General features: G+C 31.6%; 2 protein-coding genes across 2 annotated transcripts; both read left to right on the top strand.

The window, feature by feature from the left end:
• Positions 1-1,512: 1,512 nt before the first annotated feature.
• LOC18037660 (cinnamoyl-CoA reductase 1) lies at positions 1,513-4,716 on the top strand. The gene is made up of 5 exons (XM_006427554.2): positions 1,513-1,672; positions 1,774-1,928; positions 2,136-2,321; positions 2,811-3,169; positions 4,536-4,716. The coding sequence occupies exons 1-5, from the start codon at positions 1,537-1,539 to the stop codon at positions 4,714-4,716; spliced, it is 1,017 nt and encodes a 338-aa protein (XP_006427617.1). The 5' UTR covers positions 1,513-1,536.
• An 11,133-nt stretch (positions 4,717-15,849) lies between these two features.
• LOC18035881 (cinnamoyl-CoA reductase 1) lies at positions 15,850-21,360 on the top strand. Its single transcript, XM_006427552.2, has 5 exons — positions 15,850-16,065; positions 16,164-16,318; positions 17,016-17,201; positions 17,966-18,318; positions 20,935-21,360. The coding sequence occupies exons 1-5, from the start codon at positions 15,927-15,929 to the stop codon at positions 21,119-21,121; spliced, it is 1,020 nt and encodes a 339-aa protein (XP_006427615.1). The 5' UTR covers positions 15,850-15,926; the 3' UTR covers positions 21,122-21,360.
• Positions 21,361-21,418: the final 58 nt, after the last annotated feature.

Here is a 21,418-nt window from a genome sequence, read left to right as displayed (position 1 = left end):
TTTTGATTGTTAAAGAATTTATCACTATGACTAAATCCATCAAAGAACTACATCTACAAACTCATATTAGAGCTAAAATTAAAACTCTTTGAGATTTTAAATACTGAAGAACTATATAATTATTTAATCTATAGAATAAATAATGAGACATTTAAAAAACTAATAAACTACTAGCAGTTGCAAGTAAGCCATTATGAAACTTAAATAATATCTGTGTTGGATGGAGTTTAGAATTTTGATACTTTTAAAAAAGAAAAAGTAAATTGAGATGTTGTACACTGATGGTGCCAAGAATTCGATATAAAAGACACTTGTTATACAATATCATAATTTAAGAAAGATTGAGGTCGTAAAGTATCTAAAATAAATTTTAAGATTTTTTTTTTTTTATTTTAGTGGTGACAATAGTCTAACTCTTTGTCACCAACTCATTGTTTGTTTCTTTTGACGGTTGTTGTTAGGGGTGGGTAAATTCGGTTTGGATCGGTTTGGGACATATTCTCAAACCGATCCAAACTAATCGGTTTGAAATATTTTCAAACCGATATCAACCAAAAATTTTTTCAAACCGAACCGATCCAAACCGACCTAGTCGGTTTGGATCGGTTTGGATCCATTTTGAACTTATTAGCTAAAATTCCACTTCTTTTATATTATTTTACCTAAATTATTTGTTATTTTTTTGTGTCCGTAATCCAAATTGATACATCTTTTATATTATTCATATCTACTTTGATATCTACATAACAATTCAAAGATACATCCATACAAGTTTACAGCATAATACATCATAATAAACAAGTTCTTAACCTGTTCATTCAAAACAAACTCACAAAATTAAAATAAACTTGAACAACATTTGACAATTAAAATATTGTGCATCTTGTCTGTCAAAATTTATGGCCCAATTGCTTTTGATTTGTCAAAATCTGCATAAAATGATAAATATAATTAGTTAGATTGCTTAACTTAGAATATAATGTAATTATATAATATTTCTGGATTGGATCGGTTTGGAATCCTTCCAAACCGAAATCCAAACCGAGTGATGTCGGTTTGCAATCCAATAAACCGAAACTAGTTTTTTTACTAATGAAACCGATCCAAACCGATCCAAATGGTCGGTTTGGATCGGTTCGGTTAAAATATGCCGACCCCTAGTTGTTGTTACAATTACTTTGTCAAACGTAGACCGAGTAATCTACACGCACTTTGCGGCTGCCTAGATCATATCACGGATCCCTCCGAATTTCAAAAGCATCAAATTAAACACTTATGGATTCACATGTACTTAATTAGCATCAAGTCTAGTATTATTATTATTATTATTTTATACTCCAACAACCACAAAACTACAATAATACGATCAAAAGAAAAGTCGATTAAATAATTTAAATTGCCACTAAACGCACACGTCTTTGAAGACTTGGAAAACTTTGGTTTCCCTATAAATATACAACTCAGTTACCCATCTCTTTATTCTCTCAACTTACTCATTTTACTTCCATTCTTCAATTTTTAACAAAAATAGCCAGCATGCCGATTGATAGCAGCACGCAAGTTTCCGGCCAAACTGTTTGTGTCACCGGCGCCGCCGGCTTCATCGCTTCTTGGATCGTTAAATTTCTCCTGGAAAAGGGTTACAGTGTTAAAGGAACCGTTAGGAATCCAGGTACACATATAATTTTAGTTAGTTAATTAATTCACAAAGATCATTTATCATATTTTTTTTTCTTGTATATTGACATATATTTTGGTTTTTTATGTCTTTAGATGATCCAAAGAATGCTCATCTGAGAGAGCTTGAAGGAGCCAAAGAAAGATTAGCTTTATGCAAAGCTGATCTTCTTGATTATGAGAGTCTTAAAGAGGCATTTAATGGATGTGATGGAGTTTTTCATACTGCTTCCCCTGTGACAGATGATCCAGTGAGTCTTTTCAATAATATTTTTGTCTCTCATTTTTCTCTTTTAGTTGTCAAGAAAATGAGAACTTGCAAGTATGTACTTGGAGTACTTAAACCATTCTTGATAGACAGTGGATTATTTTCTTTTAATGATTATGCATGCATTACGTGTATACTTCCTCTTTTATCAACTGGATTCCGTTCTTATATATGTTTAATGATGATAAAGGAAAAAATGTTGGAGCCCGCGGTGATTGGAACGAAGAACGTCATTGTTGCAGCGGCGGAGGCCAAAGTCCGACGTGTCGTATTCACGTCATCGATCGGTACAGTTTACATGGACCCCAACAGGAGCCCTGATATTGTTGTTGACGAACATTGCTGGAGTGATCTCGAGTATTGCAAGAACACTAAGGTTAAATTAATTATTTTAATTTATATATATCTATAAAGAGAGAAAAATGTTCAAATTCGGAATTTTAAAGTGCGAGAATGTCCGAAAAAATGAATAAACCGTGCGGTTTAAGTACTTTAAGTTTTAAGTTTTTAAAACCCCACAGTTTTAAAATTTTTCCGGATGTTTCTCACACTTTATGATCCCCGGACCAGAAAACTACTATATATATATATATATATATATATCACACTTCACACGTTATTGATTTTAATTATTTTGATTTTTTATCCGACAATACTATTTTATCTGATTAGTTTGCATGATAGCAGCCTACGGGGCACAAGTCATGCCAAAAAAGAAACTACTTCAAGAATCCTCAAACTTATACTAATTCTCCATCCAATAAAAATTTTCAACATATGCGAAATATTTTTCTATGGGATAATTTGTACAAAGAAATTGTGGCTCTAGTATTACTCATTAACAGTATGCACATGACATTTACAGAACTGGTACTGCTATGCAAAAACTGTGGCAGAGAAGGCCGCGTGGGAAGAGGCGAAAGCCAGAGGGCTGGACCTGGTGGTGGTGAACCCTATGTTGGTGATAGGGACATTGCTACAACCGACTGTGAATGCTAGCATTATTCACATTCTCAAGTATTTAACTGGCTCAGTAAAGACTTATGCCAATTCAGTTCAAGGGTATGTGGATGTTAGGGATGTGGCATTAGCCCATATTCTCGTCTACGAGACCCCGTCCGCCTCCGGCCGCTACATCTGCGCTGACAGCGACAGCATCATCCATCGCGGCGAGGTAGTGGAGATTCTGGCCAAGTTCTTCCCTGAATATCCAATCCCTACCAAGTAAGTGCTTGTTCTCTCTGTGTGTTTGTGCGTGTGTGTTTTTTTTTCCCCCAAAATTTTGTTATGTATTGCATGCATGTTATGGCTATTGTTATTTATTAACTAGAGCAATAATGGCGCGACAAATATTATCAGATAGCAAATTATTGGTATTCTCAATTTTGATGTGAACAGAAATCAATCTCAAACCTATTGATCTCATCAATTAAACCGAATAGTTCGTTTAACTTTAGTTATCAATATTATATGGTTTAAAAATGGACATGAAATGAAAAATATGCGCGATAAACCAAATTAACTTTTTGTTGGTAAGCGTTTTACCTAACTTTTCTAGAGGGATATTTAGACATGACTTGGCTCTCGGTAATGGTAGGTACACGTCTTGCCATACGTAAGTTTCAAAGAAGCTAGTCAATTAGGTAAATAACAAATTTTTAATTTATACTTTTTTTTCCCATGATATTTGACGTTAGTCGTTGATTTGATTATAAGAGCTTCAATGAAATTTCATTTACAGTCAACATATACTTGCCACAGTATTGAAACGACGTACATGAATTGAGTAGGCATCAGTCGCTCTCATCCATAGTAATTACTCTAATTAAAGTCCACTGGTTGTATTTTGGCACCTTGACATGCAGTAAAGTCTATTATTCCTTTCAAACTTTAAAATTTGGAATATTATCACTTTCAACCCTAAAATTCTTAATTTAATCCTTCCAGTTTAAATAGTACTTCGGTATCCATTCGACCCCAAAGATTTAACCTATTAAAAATATATATATATCCCAGCCGAAAAATAACAATCTTCGTTGATTAAAATTTTAGTGTCAATGAGGTAACTTTCTGAAGTTATTTGTCTTGGAGGTACTGTACAAAAGTTGAGATGAATTTTTTAATCTTATCTCTCTTTGTGCTAGAATGGATAGCTAAATAAAATTATTTGAAAATTATTCGGCCAAACCTTAGGACGAGCACAATATAAAAATTAAATATGACATTATGATATTATGTCAAAATTCAGATATCTTAAATTTATCTATCTAAAAAAAATAAAAAAATTTGTGCCTCCACTTTCCTTTCTTAGAAGAACTTTTGTCCTTCAACTTTAGAGAAGGTCGAATGATGAACCTCATGTCATGTTGAGAGTATTGTGCTCCTTTCTGCCACGGTGGGTGCTTAATTGAACATTTCATGCAAGATAATGTTGCATTAAAAGTTAGCCCGTCTCTAAGTTAATATTATATGCTAGCCCCTTGAATACACAATAATTATGTTATTGCCTATTTAATATGCTATATTTTCATTATGGGCGGATGAACCAAATTAATTTCATTTCTTTTTTTCTTTTAAATTCGAAACACAGGTGTAAAGATGAAAAGAGCCCAAGAGCAAAACCCTATAAGTACTCCAATCAGAAGATTAAGGACCTAGGCTTAAAGTTTACGCCAGTGAGGCAGTGCCTATACGACAGCGTTAAGAGCTTGCAGGAGAAAGGTCACCTTCCAATCCCTACACAGAATCAGTCAAATTTCAATATTAACTAAGGTCTTACAATTTGTTAGCAGTATGTTTATACGCAAATTGTAGTACTAATACAAAATTATGGAAGTGCTTTCATTTTTCTTCTCTCTCTCTTTTTTTTTTTTTTGTAAAAAGATGTAGCAGTTTCAATGGATTGAATAATATATTTTGTTCCCTACTAATGTTATGAAAATTATTTCATTTTATATTAACAACAGTAATTAGGAACTTTATCATTTGTGTTTAGTAGGCTAGAAGTATTCCGAAATACGTTATACTGACGGAAAGGGTTGGATTTTTTACAACTTCATACCAATCAACAAAATGAGTTGAATTATGCTAGCCGTATTTAAAAGCCGAGTACTCTACCGTTGAGTTAGCAACCCAAATAATATTGAGAATAGAATCAAAATCGATTGAATTTCGAAGATTCGAATTCGAAATTCGAATTTTCTTTTGAGTTGACGTTTAATCAAATAAGGGCATAATTTATCACATTTTATTAAATTATTCTCCACATATTTTATGTTATACTTGAATTTTATTATCAAAGCTTAACGAAAGCCAAATACCATTTGTGATTTTCATTTCTTCATACTTAAAATGAAACTTAATTAAAGCAAAATTGCTCAAAAGCTACTCAAACAAATCATCGGGATGTATAAAACCGCTAAGACTTGATAAAACTATTATAAGAGAAGCTTGCAATTTTACGAGACTGAAAAGTCTTAAGTTATCCCAAAACTACTATATTATCGTGACACTACACTAGATTAAAAAATAATCATTAATAGATTGTATATACAGTGACTTAGCAATATTAGAACCACCTAATTAAGATCTTATTTGGTATTGAGGTACTGTAACTTTTAAATTATAGTAACTGTAACTATGAAATAAAAACTAATGGTATGTAGTAAATATATTTTTTAAATAATAATTTTGATAAAATTAATAAAGATATAACAGTTTTTTCATCCTACAAGTGTAAAATCAAATCAATTTAGCTTTTAAGTTACAACAGATATCGTTAGCAAATACTTTAATGATGTACATTTTAAGTTACAATTGTCCAACCTTAATTCAAACGAGACATAAATCTTATTATAAATTATAGGTAAATGTTAAGGGTCTTCACCAACTCAATGTAACCCAATCAGTCCCCTAGCTAAGACTTTAAACTTCTAATTCCTGTCAAATAAATAAATAAATAAATAAAATTAAAAAAAAATGACGAGTGGGTTAACATTGACAGCTACAAGTTTGAACTTTTGCAAAAGAATCATTGACTAAAATGTACTAAATTATAAAATAGATAGTCGTTACTAATTAGGACTTCTCAAACATCAAATATAGGGATAAATTACAATTCCGTGTCTTCGCAGCTTATTGGTAATTGTTACAATGCTGAGATTTTAAGCACAGTAGCGAATGCGCGGCATATAAAATACTATTTTATTTATTGACTCAACATCTATATCTCTATAGTAAAGAGAGGGTCATTCTGGAATGAGACTATATGGATGAGAATTAATGCAATTAACCGCATAAGTATATGGAAGGCTGCTCTGTTCATCATTATATCTAAATCTATATAAAATTATGTTCAGATGCAGATGTGCGCATCTATAAGTTTGTATAGTAGTTGAATGAGTAATTAGAGTGTGAAGCCAGCATTACTCATGCCAAAAATGAAATTCGGTGTTATACGAACGAGTTTCTTATTCTCTTTTATGTATAATTTTAATATATTGTTATGATTTCTTTGTTCAACGCAACTATAATTAATTATTGCACGAGTTGAGGAATGCTATAGTTTAAGTTGACTGGCAATTTGATTCTTTTATTCTCATACGACAACTCAGTTGGTTGGCCACTTGAAGTTAAATAAGAGTATAAAAGTTTAAGTCCAAGGGATATATAATTTTAATTAAGAGTGGGTAGAAAGTAGGGTGCAAGATAACTGAAAAAAAGGAGGGGGGAAAATTGGATTCGTTCATAAAAGTGTGAAGTATCTTGTACAAGAATTGCAAGAGATAACAATGGGAAACACCTCCAATTATAGTCATTCGATTAGTAGTTTTTTTTTTCCTTTTCTCCGTTCTCTCAAATTGACACATAAAAGTATTTTCTAAACCATTTCTGTTTAGAGCCTTTGCATGGAAAATAAATTTTGTTGCAGGCATTTCTTGTTGGCTATTATAGATTAGGAACCATTTTAAAAAACAAATGAAAATGGTTAATTAATAAATTCCTCCTACATTTTTCATGAGCTTATCTTCTTGGCTTGATTAATGATTTAATTATCATGATTGCATCTCGTGAAAAAGAAATTCAAAATATTATCCTCACAGTTTGGTAGATTGGTTAAAAAAAGTTTTTTTTTTTTAACAATAATGCCACACCTACATAGTTGGAATACTTGGTTTATATTCCAAATGATATGTCACCAATAGAAATTTATTATTTAAATTAAAAATAATAAGTCTTAATAATTACCTATTAATTAAACCAATCACATAGTAACACATCAGCTGGGATACAATTTAAGTATCCTAACTAGGTAAGGATAGTATCATTTAATTGAACACCCAAATCAAATTGTATTGAAAATAGAACTAAATAATCTATTAGGAATTTAGCCACCTTGATTCTACCTTTTAAAGAAATAAATATAATTATTTAAATAAAGAAGTTCAAAACATTAGGAAACATTTTGAAGGATCCTCCATGAAAAGCGCTAGTCCACATGACCATGCATAACCTCTTGTGACAAAAAATTTCAAAAATCAATTAAACAATATTCCCAACGTACGGTTATTTAAATTCGATATTTATTTGGTTAGATAAAATGTTTGGAAAAAAGTTTGACAAAAACCAGACGTTGTACTTTTTTTTAAAACTTAACGTGTTAATAAAAACAAAATTCTGAAACTTTTACTCAATGGTAAAGGCCATATTTTTTTTTTTTTTGGGTTGTTTTGCTTAGTCTAAAATGGTTGAATGATTTTATTAAAAGAAATATCCTCAGAAGTATCAAGATCTGATTTAATTTATTTATAGCCTCATCTATATCAAATCAATCATTTTCTAATTGTTACAATTTATAAATGTATTATAATCGGAGGTATGCTGAGAATCTAAACATCTATATTTAGGATCCCCAAAGTTATATTACATGTAATTTAGGGTTTGCCGTATATTTATAGTATAAAGGTCTACTGGTCACAGCTCAAAAATATATTCCAACCAACAACACGTGAGAGCACTGTCATTGGTGCTTTTTTTTTTTTTTTTGAGTTCTGTTAGACTTTTTCTTTTTAGTTATGTTATACACAGATTGTTACTGATATTATATTAGACATTACAATTACAATATTTATAATTGTATTAAACAACTGAGACCACCGCCATACTATATATTAACCCGCTGAAGCACTTGTCCAGATACTTTAAACCATCTCTAATATTCGAGGGGTGTCTACTCCACTCACATTTCCTAAGGGAGAGACTGTATCCACCGCCATACTATACATTAACCCGCTGAAGCACTTGTCCAGATACTTTAAACCATCTCTAATATTCGAGGGGTGTCTACTCCACTCACATTTCCTAAGGGAGAGACTGTATCCACTCAATTAGTTGATAATTGAGGGAGTACTGAAACTAACATACATAATGCTTTTATGGAAGCTTGAACCCTTACACTCAACATTGTAAGTGCAAAGCTTCTCCCATTAGACTAAAGGCCAATTGATGTGACTAATGGGGACTTGAAATTAAAAAAATTCATTTAATGTTTAACTGATTTTTCACGGAATTCCCCAGTAAAGTGTACTCAAGGTTACACATAATTTATCATACTCAAAATTTTTAAATACAAATTAAAAAGAATCGGACTTTGCAAACTAAAATCTAGCTCACAAATATTAACATTAATTTTATTTTTAAATGGCCTACATACTCATTGATAACTTTTATTGCAATAATTTTTTATTAATAATATTGATAATGAAGTTGTCATACAACAATAAAAAACTCGTAAAAGACAATTGTATAAATATGTTCTTTCAAATTTATATATTTATTACTTCTTTTAAAAAAATTTCGTGCTGACATTCAATAAGCAATCAATCAAAATATGCTTGATTATCTCCGCCCTTGAGCACCAACCCATTATTGGTCTAGACAAATCTACCATTGTTTCTTATTTTTTAAAATACTAGCTTGTTTTTCTTTGTGCTTTTTTCCTTGGCTTCACACTTATTTATATTTTTTAAGAAAAAAGTAAAGGGGTAGATAAAGTCAAATCAATTTTTAATCTCCACCTCCTTGAAGATTCAAACTCGGCTGGTTATGATTAGCTAAATAAAACTATTTAAAAAGAGAAAAGAACAGTCAATTGCCTAACATTTGGGAAAAATGACATAAAACCCTTTAACGTTTCAAAAATGACATATAACTCTCATTTTTATTATTAAATTCCATTTGTTTTAATAGTAAATTTATTTTTAATTTACAATTACTATTATATCCCCATAATAAATAATTCAATATATTAACTTAAGATATGTCATTGATAACGTGTATAATGAAATCAATAACTTTTTATTTAAAACTTAAACTTGAGTTGTAATTACATTTTTCCCAAATTATTCATTCTAAATTATGAATATACCCTTCCCATTGATAGGATGATAAAAAATGATGAATAATAGGTAAAAATTAAAATTAAAATTATCATTGGAAAGGGTATGTTCGTAATTTAGAGTGAATAATTTACGAAAAAGATAATTACATCTTAATTTTAAGTTTTAAATAAAAACTTATTAATTTCATTATACCCATGATATGCCTTAAGTCAATATATTGAATTATTTATTATAGGGACATAATAGCAATTATAAATTAAAAATAAATTTACTATTAAAACAAATAGAATTTAATAATAATAATTGGGGTTATATGTTTTTTTTGAAACGTTAATGAGTTTTATGTCCCTTTTCTCAAATGTTAGGGGATTTACTGTTCTTTTCTCTATTTAAAGGTTAGGTCCCTGGAGGTAAAAAGAAAGCAACTATCCCCACCTTCACACTTAAAGAATTAAGAATCACAATAAATGTAAAACTTGTGATATTATAATAACACAATTATTATTTTTATAATATTTTATTTTATACTAATTATATATTTTTCATTATTTTAAAGTAGGTTTCCTATGCAACATCATAAACATACAATGAAATTTATTAGCATGATTTGTGTTCATACGTATGAGAAATAATTATTTTACCTATGCTTTTTGTAAATATTTTGTTATTTAAAAGTTATAAAGGCACTAATGTAATTCAGACTTAGGCACTTAGATTTATTTACATATCAGCAAAATAAATAAATAAATAAATAAAACAAAATATATTGTTACCTAAGCTTAACTACTATTATAAAACAAGAGAGTACATCCATAGCTTAAGTAATACTTCATGAATTCTTTATTCATAGGTGATTGTTCAAATCAATTCTTTATTCTTTGCGATTTGAGAATGGGCCGCTCGCACAGAGACCATGTCCAACTTCTTGTCAAAGCCCATCTCAAAGCTTTTATGCACTTTTACCCTGGCCATGTTACGAGATAATTGCCCATTTATTCCATGCTGGGCTCTTTAACTTGATCGGTCGTGTAAGGCTCTATCAATACATACTGCTTTTTCGGCACGCTTCTTGCTTGGGAGCCTGGGGTTACAATTATTTCGGAGAGGGTGCAAATTAGGCAATTAGGAGCTTATATTTATAAAGAAGGGATTTTTTTTTAATAAAAAAATACCAAGAGGTGGGGGGTTAGGCTGGACCCATACCTATAATATAAATCAGTAATGGAACAAATATATAAGGAGGGGGACACAAGCCAAAACCTCCTAAAGTAAATGAAAATACACATGAATAAAAAGAGAAGAATGAAATAATAAGGAAAGTCATCGATGCTAGCGTCTAACTTGGGGAATAACTTGTGCATAAAAATGTAGAATACCAGATAAGTTTGCAGGAAGATCCTGAGAACACAAGAAGCGCCTACTAACCCGATGAGTGCAAGCCCAGTTGGCAAGAAAATCAATAGCAAGTAGCCTCGCAAAGCACACGCCTAACTGAAATGCCAGAGGAAGATGTCAAAGTGCACACATGACACAACGAATAAGAATAATCTCACCAAGCATGACCCTATAATGAATCCAAGAAACGACCGTGGCTAAGTCCGACTCCACTTCAAATATAGAGTAACCAAGCTGAGTAGTAAACTCTAACCCCTCACAAACAGCCGTAAGCTTAGCTTAAAGAATTGACTAACAACTAAGAAAAGATCCAAAAGCAACCAAAACTGCACCTCAATGATCTCGAAGAATACTACCCGAAGTAGTCATCCCAAGATTGTCCTTAGAGCAACCATCCATAGTCAACTTCACAACCCCAGAAGGCAGCCTCATCTAAGAAACTAATCAAATTAGCCTCTTCAGTGGAGTTATAACTCGTAAATCCTCCGCAATCTGAGAACCTAAAAATCCTCTTAACTGGGAAGACTTAAAACCAAAAGCGAAACCAGCAAGCTTGAGATCCAATACCACTTAATAGATAACTGCATCAATAGAGAAAGGTTGTGAATCAAACCTCAAAGCATTACGAGCCTTCCAAATTTGCCACAAAATAAAAGAAGGCAGGAGGACCCGAAGATGACTCCAAGAAAGGGCACACCGTCGCCAATAAAGAAGCAAAGCAAGGGGGTCAAAAAGGAAAAATCTTTTACACTAAAAAATTTACAGAAAATGAGACTAAACCTGGCATACCCACAGGCAATCAATAAATAAATGTCAAAAAGTCTCGGCAGCCGGACCACAAACATACCGAGAGACCATAGAAAAACCCTTCGAACAAAATGCATCATCAGTAGCCAAAAACTTGTGCAACAATTGCTAAAGAAAAACAAGATACCTTAGACGGGATATGCCGTTGTTAGATAACCGAAAAAACCTTATCCCTCGGCTTAGAACAACTCATAAGCTCCCAAGCCATCCGTAAATGAAAAATACCATCAGAGACAAGATCTTATCTAATCAAGTTTGGTTCCCCACTAGAAATATGATCCAATAAAATCTATTCAACAATAGAAAATGGCAAAACATCCTGGAGCTTACACTAAATCCCAGATTGTACCCCGCCAATAAAAAGAAACTGGCACTATAGAAGCCGCCGCAAGATTATAAATGACCAAAGGACAAGAGCACAACCAACAATCATACCAAAAACTAGTCTCCCCATGACCAATCAACCAACGCATATAAGGCCTAGTAACACATCAATTAGAATAGAGGCACCTTCAAAGAGGAGAAGTAGGAGAACGAAACTAAAGCAGACTCGGATATATAGTTTTGCAATACTTAGACTTCATATAAGAAGTCTATAATGAACTCTGCTCTCGAAAATGCCACCAAAGCTTGAGCACAAAAGCCTCAGCCATATCATCAAAAGACTGGATATTGAGGCCACTCTTCTTAACCGAATAACACACTGCTGGCCATCTACATCAATGAATCTGTCGTCTCGTCTCAAAATCACTCCATAAGAACTAAGTGAATAGTCTCTCTAAGTGCCGAACCACAACCACATGAGGGCGAAGAACATGAAACTAAGTGGCATAGAAGACAATACCTGTTGAATAAGCACCACATGAGGGCGAAGAACATGAAACTAAGTGGCATAGAAGACAATACCTGTTGAATAAGCACCACTTCCCACCAAAGGATAGCAACCGATTGGCCCAACCCGAGATCTTATCCTAACTTTCCTGACCATATTATCAAAATGATAAATCTTAAGACACCCTATAAAGACGGGGCACCCAAGATAAATGAACATAAGCTAACACCACTAGAAACCGGTGACAGAATGGACAATAGCCTGGCGCGAGGCAGAAATTGAGCCCTCAATGTAAAAATTGTTCTTGGCCTCCCTAATCAACTGCCCCAAAACCGCCTCATAATGATGTAAAAAATCTATAATCTACCGGAGGCTCGGGTGATTCCCGTTTGCAAAAATAACGACATCATTTACAATGGTCAAATGGGAGACAATGATAGGTGCAGTAGAACAATTCCGCAAAGAGAGATATTGAGAGTATAAATGGTTTAAACCTCGGGATAAAAACTCAGCAGCAATGATAAAATAAACATGGGGAAAGAGGATTGCCTTGGGTAAGACCTCCTTGAGGCTGGAAAAATCCATGGCTAATCCTATTCACCAACACCGAGAACTAAGGGGCAAAGATAGCTCGCCAAATCAAAGAGACCCACCACTCTGAAAACCTAAATCAATTGCAGCATCTGAACAATTAAAAACCAAGACATCCGATTATAAATCTTGGCCATATCGAGCTTCAGCACCACATTATTCCCCCGAGTATGACAGTTGAGATCATGAACCAGCTCCTAAACCAAAAGCACATTATCATGAATTACTCTTCTTGGGACAAAACCACTCTGAGAATAAGAGATAAGACGAGGCAACTAAGGAGTCAATCTCAACGCAAGCAACTTGGTAAGAACCTTGTTGCTCACATTACAAAAAGTGATCGGTCAAAAAATCTACCATATAAAGAAGGGAAATTTGTTGTGGATGCTTTAGATATTTCAAAAATAAAATCTAAAAAAATAGTCAATAAATTTTTTTTTGAACCATTACAACGAATTTTGTTGCGGATGCTTTAGATAAATTAGGTATTTCTTACTATGCTTATTCTTGGCGGGATGGTCCTCCAACTTGTATTCAAAATGGATTGTATGTAATTTTTGGGTTTTTAAGTAACGATGCTCTTGACTTGCCTTTTGGCCCTTCTGTATGTATATCAATATCTGTATGTGTGTGTATATGTATATAAAATATTGGTGGGATTGAGGTAATTTAAATACAATAACATTTGGGATTTACCCACTGGCGAAATTAAGTATATCCCTTAAAAAAAATTTAAATGTTAAAGAGTGTCTAGTGAAATTTTAAATGTTAACTTGATGGGATCAAAGGTTTACATATTTATGAATTGAAAGTTGTGGACCGGCATTAGCTTGATGGGTCTATGTGAAGTCATTGTGGACCGCCATTAGCTTGTAGGTCTATGTGAAATCGTTGATTTGTGCTATTTTTTTTTCTTAAAATCATTTTACCATGATGATCTTATGTAAACCATAAATTCATGGGTAAAGCCAGGATTTTAATTTGGGGCCGCCAAAATAAATTACTAGTTGAGCGTTTCTTTGAAAACTTAATCTAGGGTTGCTGAAATAGATCGCAACAAATTGGGGTTTTCTTGAAATTTTTTTAAGTTTTAACTTGTATTTCATAAATTTTCAAAAAGTTGACAACCCTCAACTTATATATGGTTCCGCCTTTGTGTAAAATCAAACTTTAATATGTAAATCTAAGACTTTTTTGGTATTGTGGTTAAGTTATTACACTAAAATATTTGATAAATACTTATTGTTACGATTTAGAAATTAAGTTAATTTTATCTCACATTTATACGATGAAAAATATTTTTATTTACAAATCATATTTAATTATTATACACTATTAATTTTTATTTTATAATTATAATTTTTTTTAAAGTATCTCAAAAGTTACAATAATTCGGAATTGAACCGGTCTAATTCGATGTCAACTTCACAATAGACCAATGATTCGGTATCAAACAGGTCTAATTCGATGTCAACTTCACGATAGACCCATAAAGCTAATGCCAGCCACAACTTTCAACTGAATCAAATATCCACGGATCCACCTTAAACCCACTATTCGGCTACAAAATTTTGTAATGAAACTAATCCAGAATAAAAAAGGAATTAGTCAATTGAAAAAGAAAAGAAAAAGAAAAATACACGTGAAAGTTTGGCTAGAACATCATTGTTTGGTATACTAAAGCAATCTTTTAGAACTTTCGGTGACCTAAAAAACCATTTCCCAAATTAATAATTTCTTCATAAATTATTATTTTTATAATTTATTATTGCATAAGGTGAGCGCAAGCAAACCTATGGTAAAGAGGCGAGAAAAGCAATAGAAGGTGGGTTGTCCAAAAAGTTGTGGCTCAAAAAGTTAGTGAAGTGGGAGCTCGATCGCGTGCCTAGTAATAAAAGAAAACATAAATGATCACCAAAAAAAAAAAAGTTATGATTTTGTTTTTTTTTTAAAATAATATTACGATTTTTCCCCAAAAAATAATTACGATGATTATTATTGAAAGAATTAATTAATTAGTTTCATGGATCATAAATTTATTTTGTCATTTGACTCATTGTTTCCTTTTTGTGATTTTAAATGAGTTGTTTATGACTTTAAAAATGCATCAGTGATTAAGAGGTAATAAAATAAAGTAATTGAATTAAGAACTGCATGAATGTATAAACAAATCTAGCAGAAGTCATAAATCTCGATATCATCAATAAAATGAGGAATTTTCCTCTTAAAAAATGGCAGAGGGGGTTATTTTTTTAATAAAAAGTAGAAAGGTAGGCGAAGCTTTAGCAAAAATATTACATGTTGGAAAATTTTTTTTTTTATGGTAAGGGTGGATAAGTTTCAAATTTAATTTTTAATTCCTTACCGCTTCAAAAATTTAAACCCAAATAATCAACTAAATAAAATTATTTGAAAAACACTCATCCACACCCTCAGATTATTTTTTATGATAATATAATAAATATAATGTAAATTTAGTCTTGCTACTTGATTTAGATAGAAATCTAGAACCTCTAAATTACTTTTTATTTATTTGGATAAATGAAAAACATTTTCATTTATCTTATAAATAAAAATTTTAATTATGTTAAGCACAATTTGCGCAGAGACTAAACCACCCAATTACAAAATACACAGTAATGATTAATTAACCAATAAAACTCAATCCACTTAGCATAAATATATTATTTAATTTATACACCAAGTACCAAACAATTAGCAAGAAACTACTAAAACAGGAACATATATATTAATAATGCCTCGTAAATTAAAAAGATTCAAAGCGTCAAACCCATTTAGTCTCTCTCAATCCAAATCCTTTTACCAGTGTTAGGTGGGTTGGTAACTTTCTTTCCCTTTAAATACAACCCACGTACCCCCATATCCCTTTGTCTCAACTCACTTATTCGTTTTATTTTCTTCCGTTCCAAACAAAGCATTACAATTTAACTTCACCATGACGGTAATTGATAGCAGCTCCCAAGTTTCTGGCCAAACTATTTGTGTCACCGGCGCCGGTGGCTTCATCGCTTCTTGGATGGTTAAACTTCTCCTTGAAAAAGGTTACAATGTTAAAGGCACCGTCAGGAACCCAGGTACTTTCTTATATTATTATTACTATTTCCTAATTAAATTTATCATATTATTTTCTTATATATTGAGATATATACATTATGGTTTTGCATGTATTTAGATGATCCAAAGAATGCTCATTTGAGGGAGCTTGAAGGAGCAAAAGAAAGATTAGTTTTATGCAAAGCTGATCTTCTTGATTATGAGAGTCTCAAAGAGGCCATTAATGGATGTGAGGGAGTTTTTCATACTGCTTCCCCTGTGACAGATGATCCAGTAAGTCTGTTTTTAAATTATATTTTTGGTTTTGTTATTTTAATTTCCCTTTTCCTGTTTGGTTGCCAAGAAAATAAAATGGATTACATTGAAACTGGGAAAATTTCGATCGTCTTACCAACTCTTTAAGAAAATAACAAAATGAATGCCACGTCATTACAATACATGCAAAAAGAAAACAAGAGACAGTGCTACGTATCATTTGCTTTGTTGATAACGAAAAGCACTTAATTTTGTCTGGTCTCCACAACATTCTTTCATCGGATGGTAGATAGTGAGTCCTATATTGTCACCTAACTTTTCTTTTTATTAAATAAAGAATAAAATGAAAACATATCTCATCGAATTCTTGATAATCAGGTGCGTTATTTATCCTTTTGTTAGAATTCTTAAGCCGCATTTATTTACTTTTATTTGATTAATTAAAAAAAAAATTCACGCGATAAAAATCAAACAGAAAAGACATGTATACAGCGAGAGTATTTAAGATTGTTTATCGTTCATAAACATTTTTTTAATAATGTAGAAACCCTCAGTGGGTCATTATAAAGAAATTTGGAACAACATATAATATGATTTTAGTGCTTTATGTGCTTTTTTTTTAAAAAAAAAAATTGTTTAAAGTGGGTTAACCGTTTATATACATGATAATGGTGGTTGGGGTGGTTAATGATGATAATTTTGTTTAATGATGAAGGAACAAATGGTGGAGCCCGCGGTGATCGGAACCAAGAACGTGATTGTTGCGGCGGCTGAGGCCAAGGTCCGGCGTGTTGTGTTCACGTCGTCGATCGGTGCAGTTTACATGGACCCCAACCGGAGCCCTGATGATGTTGTTGATGAATCTTGCTGGAGTGATCTTGAGTTTTGCAAAAACACCAAGGTCAAATTAATTTTCAATAATAATAATAAATTACGAATTATATTAAGGGTAAATTTTGTGGTCTCCATATAGAAAAAGTTTGTGCGACTTTGAGAAAGTTTAAGGTGGATTTTAGATTTTTTTTTTCATAAATATAGAAGCTTTAACAGACTTTTCCTACTATGAAAAGTATACAAAAGGAAACGAATTTCAAATTAATAAATAGTTAACGAAGTTTTTGGGAAGTATTTTGAGGAGTTTTAATTGAAAACTTAACTATTTTGGCAATGGCCTCTGATTAGGGAAATTTACAAGAAAAATATTGACAGGAATCTTAATAAATGAGATTTGAAAGTCTTACAAAAACTTGTCTTAATTAGCAAAGTCACCCAGCAAAAATTGGAAACTTATATCCCTATCAATATCGATGAGTTGGTTATCTATTTCGGTTACAAATTTCAAAATTTTAGTTCTCTGTCTCTAACATTTTATTCTTATTTTTATAAATCACAAGTTTTTGTTGCATAATAATGACCAATTACTGTAATTCATCCGAGTATAATGGTTCCAAAAAAATGTTTATATAAAAATTTCTGAATGTAATTGGATAAACATAACTATTTCACTAAACCAAGAGATATCACCGTCTTTTCATATATATAATATCATGTTGTACATATGAAAATGTACATATATCACAATTTTATTAGTTGATTGTACATACACTCCATGAAATTTACATCAATTTTTATTTTTCTTTTAATTAATCTGCATTGTATTTGCAGAACTGGTATTGCTACGGAAAAGCCGTGGCGGAGAAGGCGGCGTGGGAGGAGGCGGTGGCAAGAGGGGTGGACCTGGTGGTGGTGAACCCAGTGTTGGTGCTAGGGCCATTGTTGCAATCAACTGTGAATGCTAGCATTATTCACATTCTTAAGTACTTAAATGGCTCAGCAAAGACTTATGCTAATTCAGTTCAGGCATATGTGCACGTTAGGGATGTGGCATTAGCCCACATTCTTGTCTATGAGACTCCATCTGCCTCCGGCCGTTACCTCTGCGCCGAAAGCGTGCTCCACCGCGGCGAGGTGGTGGAGATTCTGGCTAAGTTCTTCCCTGAATATCCTATCCCCACCAAGTAAGTGCTTTTTTACTTAATTTGGTAATATAAATTGCTTCTTGTTATTTGCTACGGCATTTAGGTCATGATAAAGCACAGTGGAAATTACTAGACAGTATTTTATAGGTATCATGAATTTAAAAAATTACGTAAGAAGTAAATGTGTAAATACAAAGAAAAATGTGCTGATAGGACATGTTAATGAAACATTTGTTTGTTGACATAAAGATAAAAACAAAAACAAAAACAAGAGGAATGCATGAGCCCATTAAATGAATGAATATGACTGTATATGACTATACATGATGTTAATTTCCAAAGAATAAAATCTATTTTTTTTAAAAAAAATTAATAACCTTATTCAATTAGAAGAGTAAGGTCATGCAGGCTCATAAATAACATAATAAATTGAGTATTAAAATTTTTTAGATATAATATTATTATATTGAACTCTATACCAATAGCTGTTATATGCCGAAAATACAACTTTATCTTAATTATTAAAAAAACTTTGGATATGAGTAATTCTTTTTAGATAGTACAAACAAATTTGAGATTTGAATAACATTCACATTAAGATTTGAGAAGAGGTGATTATATCATCTGTTTTATATCACTAGAATCAAGTTAATGAAAATTATTATAAAAGAAGAGGTGACCTAACTTTTCTTGGGAGCTCTAACTTAGACGTGATTATTGAATTGTGCAACTCAAAACCAAATTTGCTGTCCAGCCCCAATCGTATGATTCATTTTGGTTAGGTAGAAGGCCTTGTCACATGTAATTTTCATTAATAAATTATTTGAAGTAGGTAAACTTTATAATATATAATTTATTTTCTATGACACACGAGTTACAATAGTTTACCTTCAATTAAGTTTCATTTGCTATCAACATGAACTTCCACGAGGTTCATTCTGTGAGACACGTCTCTTGCTTGTGATTAATGATTGGATACATTTGACAATAAAAATCATAAGAACTCTATTATATGTGTATGGCATAAAATATTTACGTAATTATTTAGAATTTAGGAAGTAATGGCATAATAAATTGACAAATCTAGAGACGTACATGAAATGAGTGGTTAGCACATATCATCCTAATCAAAGTTTCTTCCGTCAATAACAAGAATACTGTCAATTCACTCCACTAACATCTTAATGGCTATGGCCCGTATAGTTGAAGTGTAAGTCGTCTTTCCTACCAGACAATCATGGAAAAGGAAAGAAAAACAAAAATAGCTTAAATTATGTGTTGAACGTGAAACAAATGAAACATGCAAGCATATTTTTATTAACGGATAAATCAAATGCCAATCTTAAAACTACAACCTCATTTTTTAATTTGTTTTTATGTTAAAGTCTCTTTCATTATTCTATAATAAATTAAATAAAATGAAAATAACTATAAACGTCAAATCTCTTGTGAAAACTTAAGTCCTACATTATATTTTCTTATAATTTTTTTTCTTTTTTGACTCTTACTTAGTATATATAAGATGCGAAGTCTTTGAAGCCGATGATGAAAAACTTGAGGGTTTGATAGAAAATTTGAAATTTTATTTGATAACAGCTGTATTGTAGACACGTTCAAAAACTCCACAAAAACTCTTTAAAACAAGAATATACTTTCAAGTGACAAGGTTAATTTTTTTTTTTTCAAATTTTTAACCTTTTATAGAGGAATTGCATGACGTATTATTCTTTTAAAACAAAAAGTCATATACAATTAATTGATCATGGAACCAAGTTAAGGAAATAAGGGTCTCCTAATATACATTTAATAAAACTTATATCTAAGTAAATTTACCTACTGACCTCGCTACTATATTACTCATTTTTGTACTAAAAAGTCTATAATAAGTTCTAGTAAATATAACCCAAAAAAAAATGGTAAAAACGTCATGCTGACCCAGTACTGATGCAATAATTTAAAAAATAAAATAAAATAAAAATAATGATATCTTCTTGTGGTGAAGCAGTTTCACCAACTTTGACTAGTTACTTAAAAGAAGCAAATATAAATTAATCCCACCTAAGCTAAGAGAGAGTGATCCAAAGAAGAACCTAACAAAAAGCCGTATAAAATTACAAATAAAGAAAAATTAATGGACCAAAATACTTCTCACCTAACTCAAGTCTTTGTCAAGATTTGGACCGGCGAACTCTCTTCACCTACTGTCACTATTCATCATCCTTTTTGTTTATTGACTTCAATATGAATTTTTGTTTGTTGGGAAGTGGCTAGAATTAGAAGAATGGTCTCATTTCTCTTTTCTTTATTGACTTTAATATGAAAATCATGAGTAGTGTCTAAATGATATAGGTTGAGCACCTTTCTACATGGGCTTCAAAAAAAAAAAAAGGAAATATAGGGGTATTATTTGGAATCTAGCTAATTTTATGTGTATCTTATAATTCGGCCCCTTTAGATATGTGTTATGTTATAACCATTTTAAATTTATCATTTTTTACTATTATAGTTCCCATCGAACCAAAATCCTCATTCTGTCTGTCACTAATGGTTGGGTATCAAAACTTTTAATAAATAAATATGCATAATTTGAAATAATGAACTTTGAGTTACATTTTTGTTAATTAATCTTAATTTTTTTTTTTAATTTGAATGCAGATGTTCGGATGAAAAGAACCCCAGAAAAAAACCCTACAAGTTTTCAAACCAAAAGCTCAAGGATCTTGGGTTAGAATTTACACCGGTGAAGCAATGCCTATACGAGACCGTAAAGAGCTTGCAGGAGAAGGGTCACCTTCCAATCCCTACACAACAACAAGAAGAATCAGTGAAAATTCAATCTTAGTTATCGAATTGATCGCACGAGCTGCCACAAATTTGGTAGCAACAAGTTCATATGAAAATTGTAGCAACTAAGCAAAAAATAAGAAAGTGTTTCCTAATTTTGTATTTGTTTTGTTTGTCTTTGCATCAAAACATACTTTCTAAGGGGATTGAATAATAATTATGTTAATGTATTTTTTGTTCCCCAATGAGTATGTAATGAAAAGAATTTTTAGTAATTTATATTCCACTTTTACATTAATAATTGTCAGCTAACTTTCAAATTTCTAAATTATTTTCAACTGTAACCTCAAAAAAA

Source organism: Citrus clementina, unplaced genomic scaffold (assembly GCF_000493195.1).
Source record: "Citrus clementina cultivar Clemenules unplaced genomic scaffold, Citrus_clementina_v1.0 scaffold_7, whole genome shotgun sequence".
NCBI lineage: Eukaryota > Viridiplantae > Streptophyta > Magnoliopsida > Sapindales > Rutaceae > Citrus > Citrus x clementina.
The sequence above is the reverse complement of the archived record's forward strand: the minus strand, read 5'-3'. Positions and strand labels throughout refer to the sequence as shown.

Coding starts and splice junctions, on each gene's coding strand:
- LOC18037660 (XM_006427554.2), top strand. CDS start 1,537: ATGCCGATTGATAGCAGCACGCAAGTTTCCGGCCAAACTGTTTGTGTC. Junction 1,673..1,773: donor AGGAACCGTTAGGAATCCAG/GTACACATATAA, acceptor TTATGTCTTTAG/ATGATCCAAAGAATGCTCAT. Junction 2,322..2,810: donor AGTATTGCAAGAACACTAAG/GTTAAATTAATT, acceptor TGACATTTACAG/AACTGGTACTGCTATGCAAA.
- LOC18035881 (XM_006427552.2), top strand. CDS start 15,927: ATGACGGTAATTGATAGCAGCTCCCAAGTTTCTGGCCAAACTATTTGT. Junction 16,066..16,163: donor AGGCACCGTCAGGAACCCAG/GTACTTTCTTAT, acceptor GCATGTATTTAG/ATGATCCAAAGAATGCTCAT. Junction 17,202..17,965: donor AGTTTTGCAAAAACACCAAG/GTCAAATTAATT, acceptor TTGTATTTGCAG/AACTGGTATTGCTACGGAAA.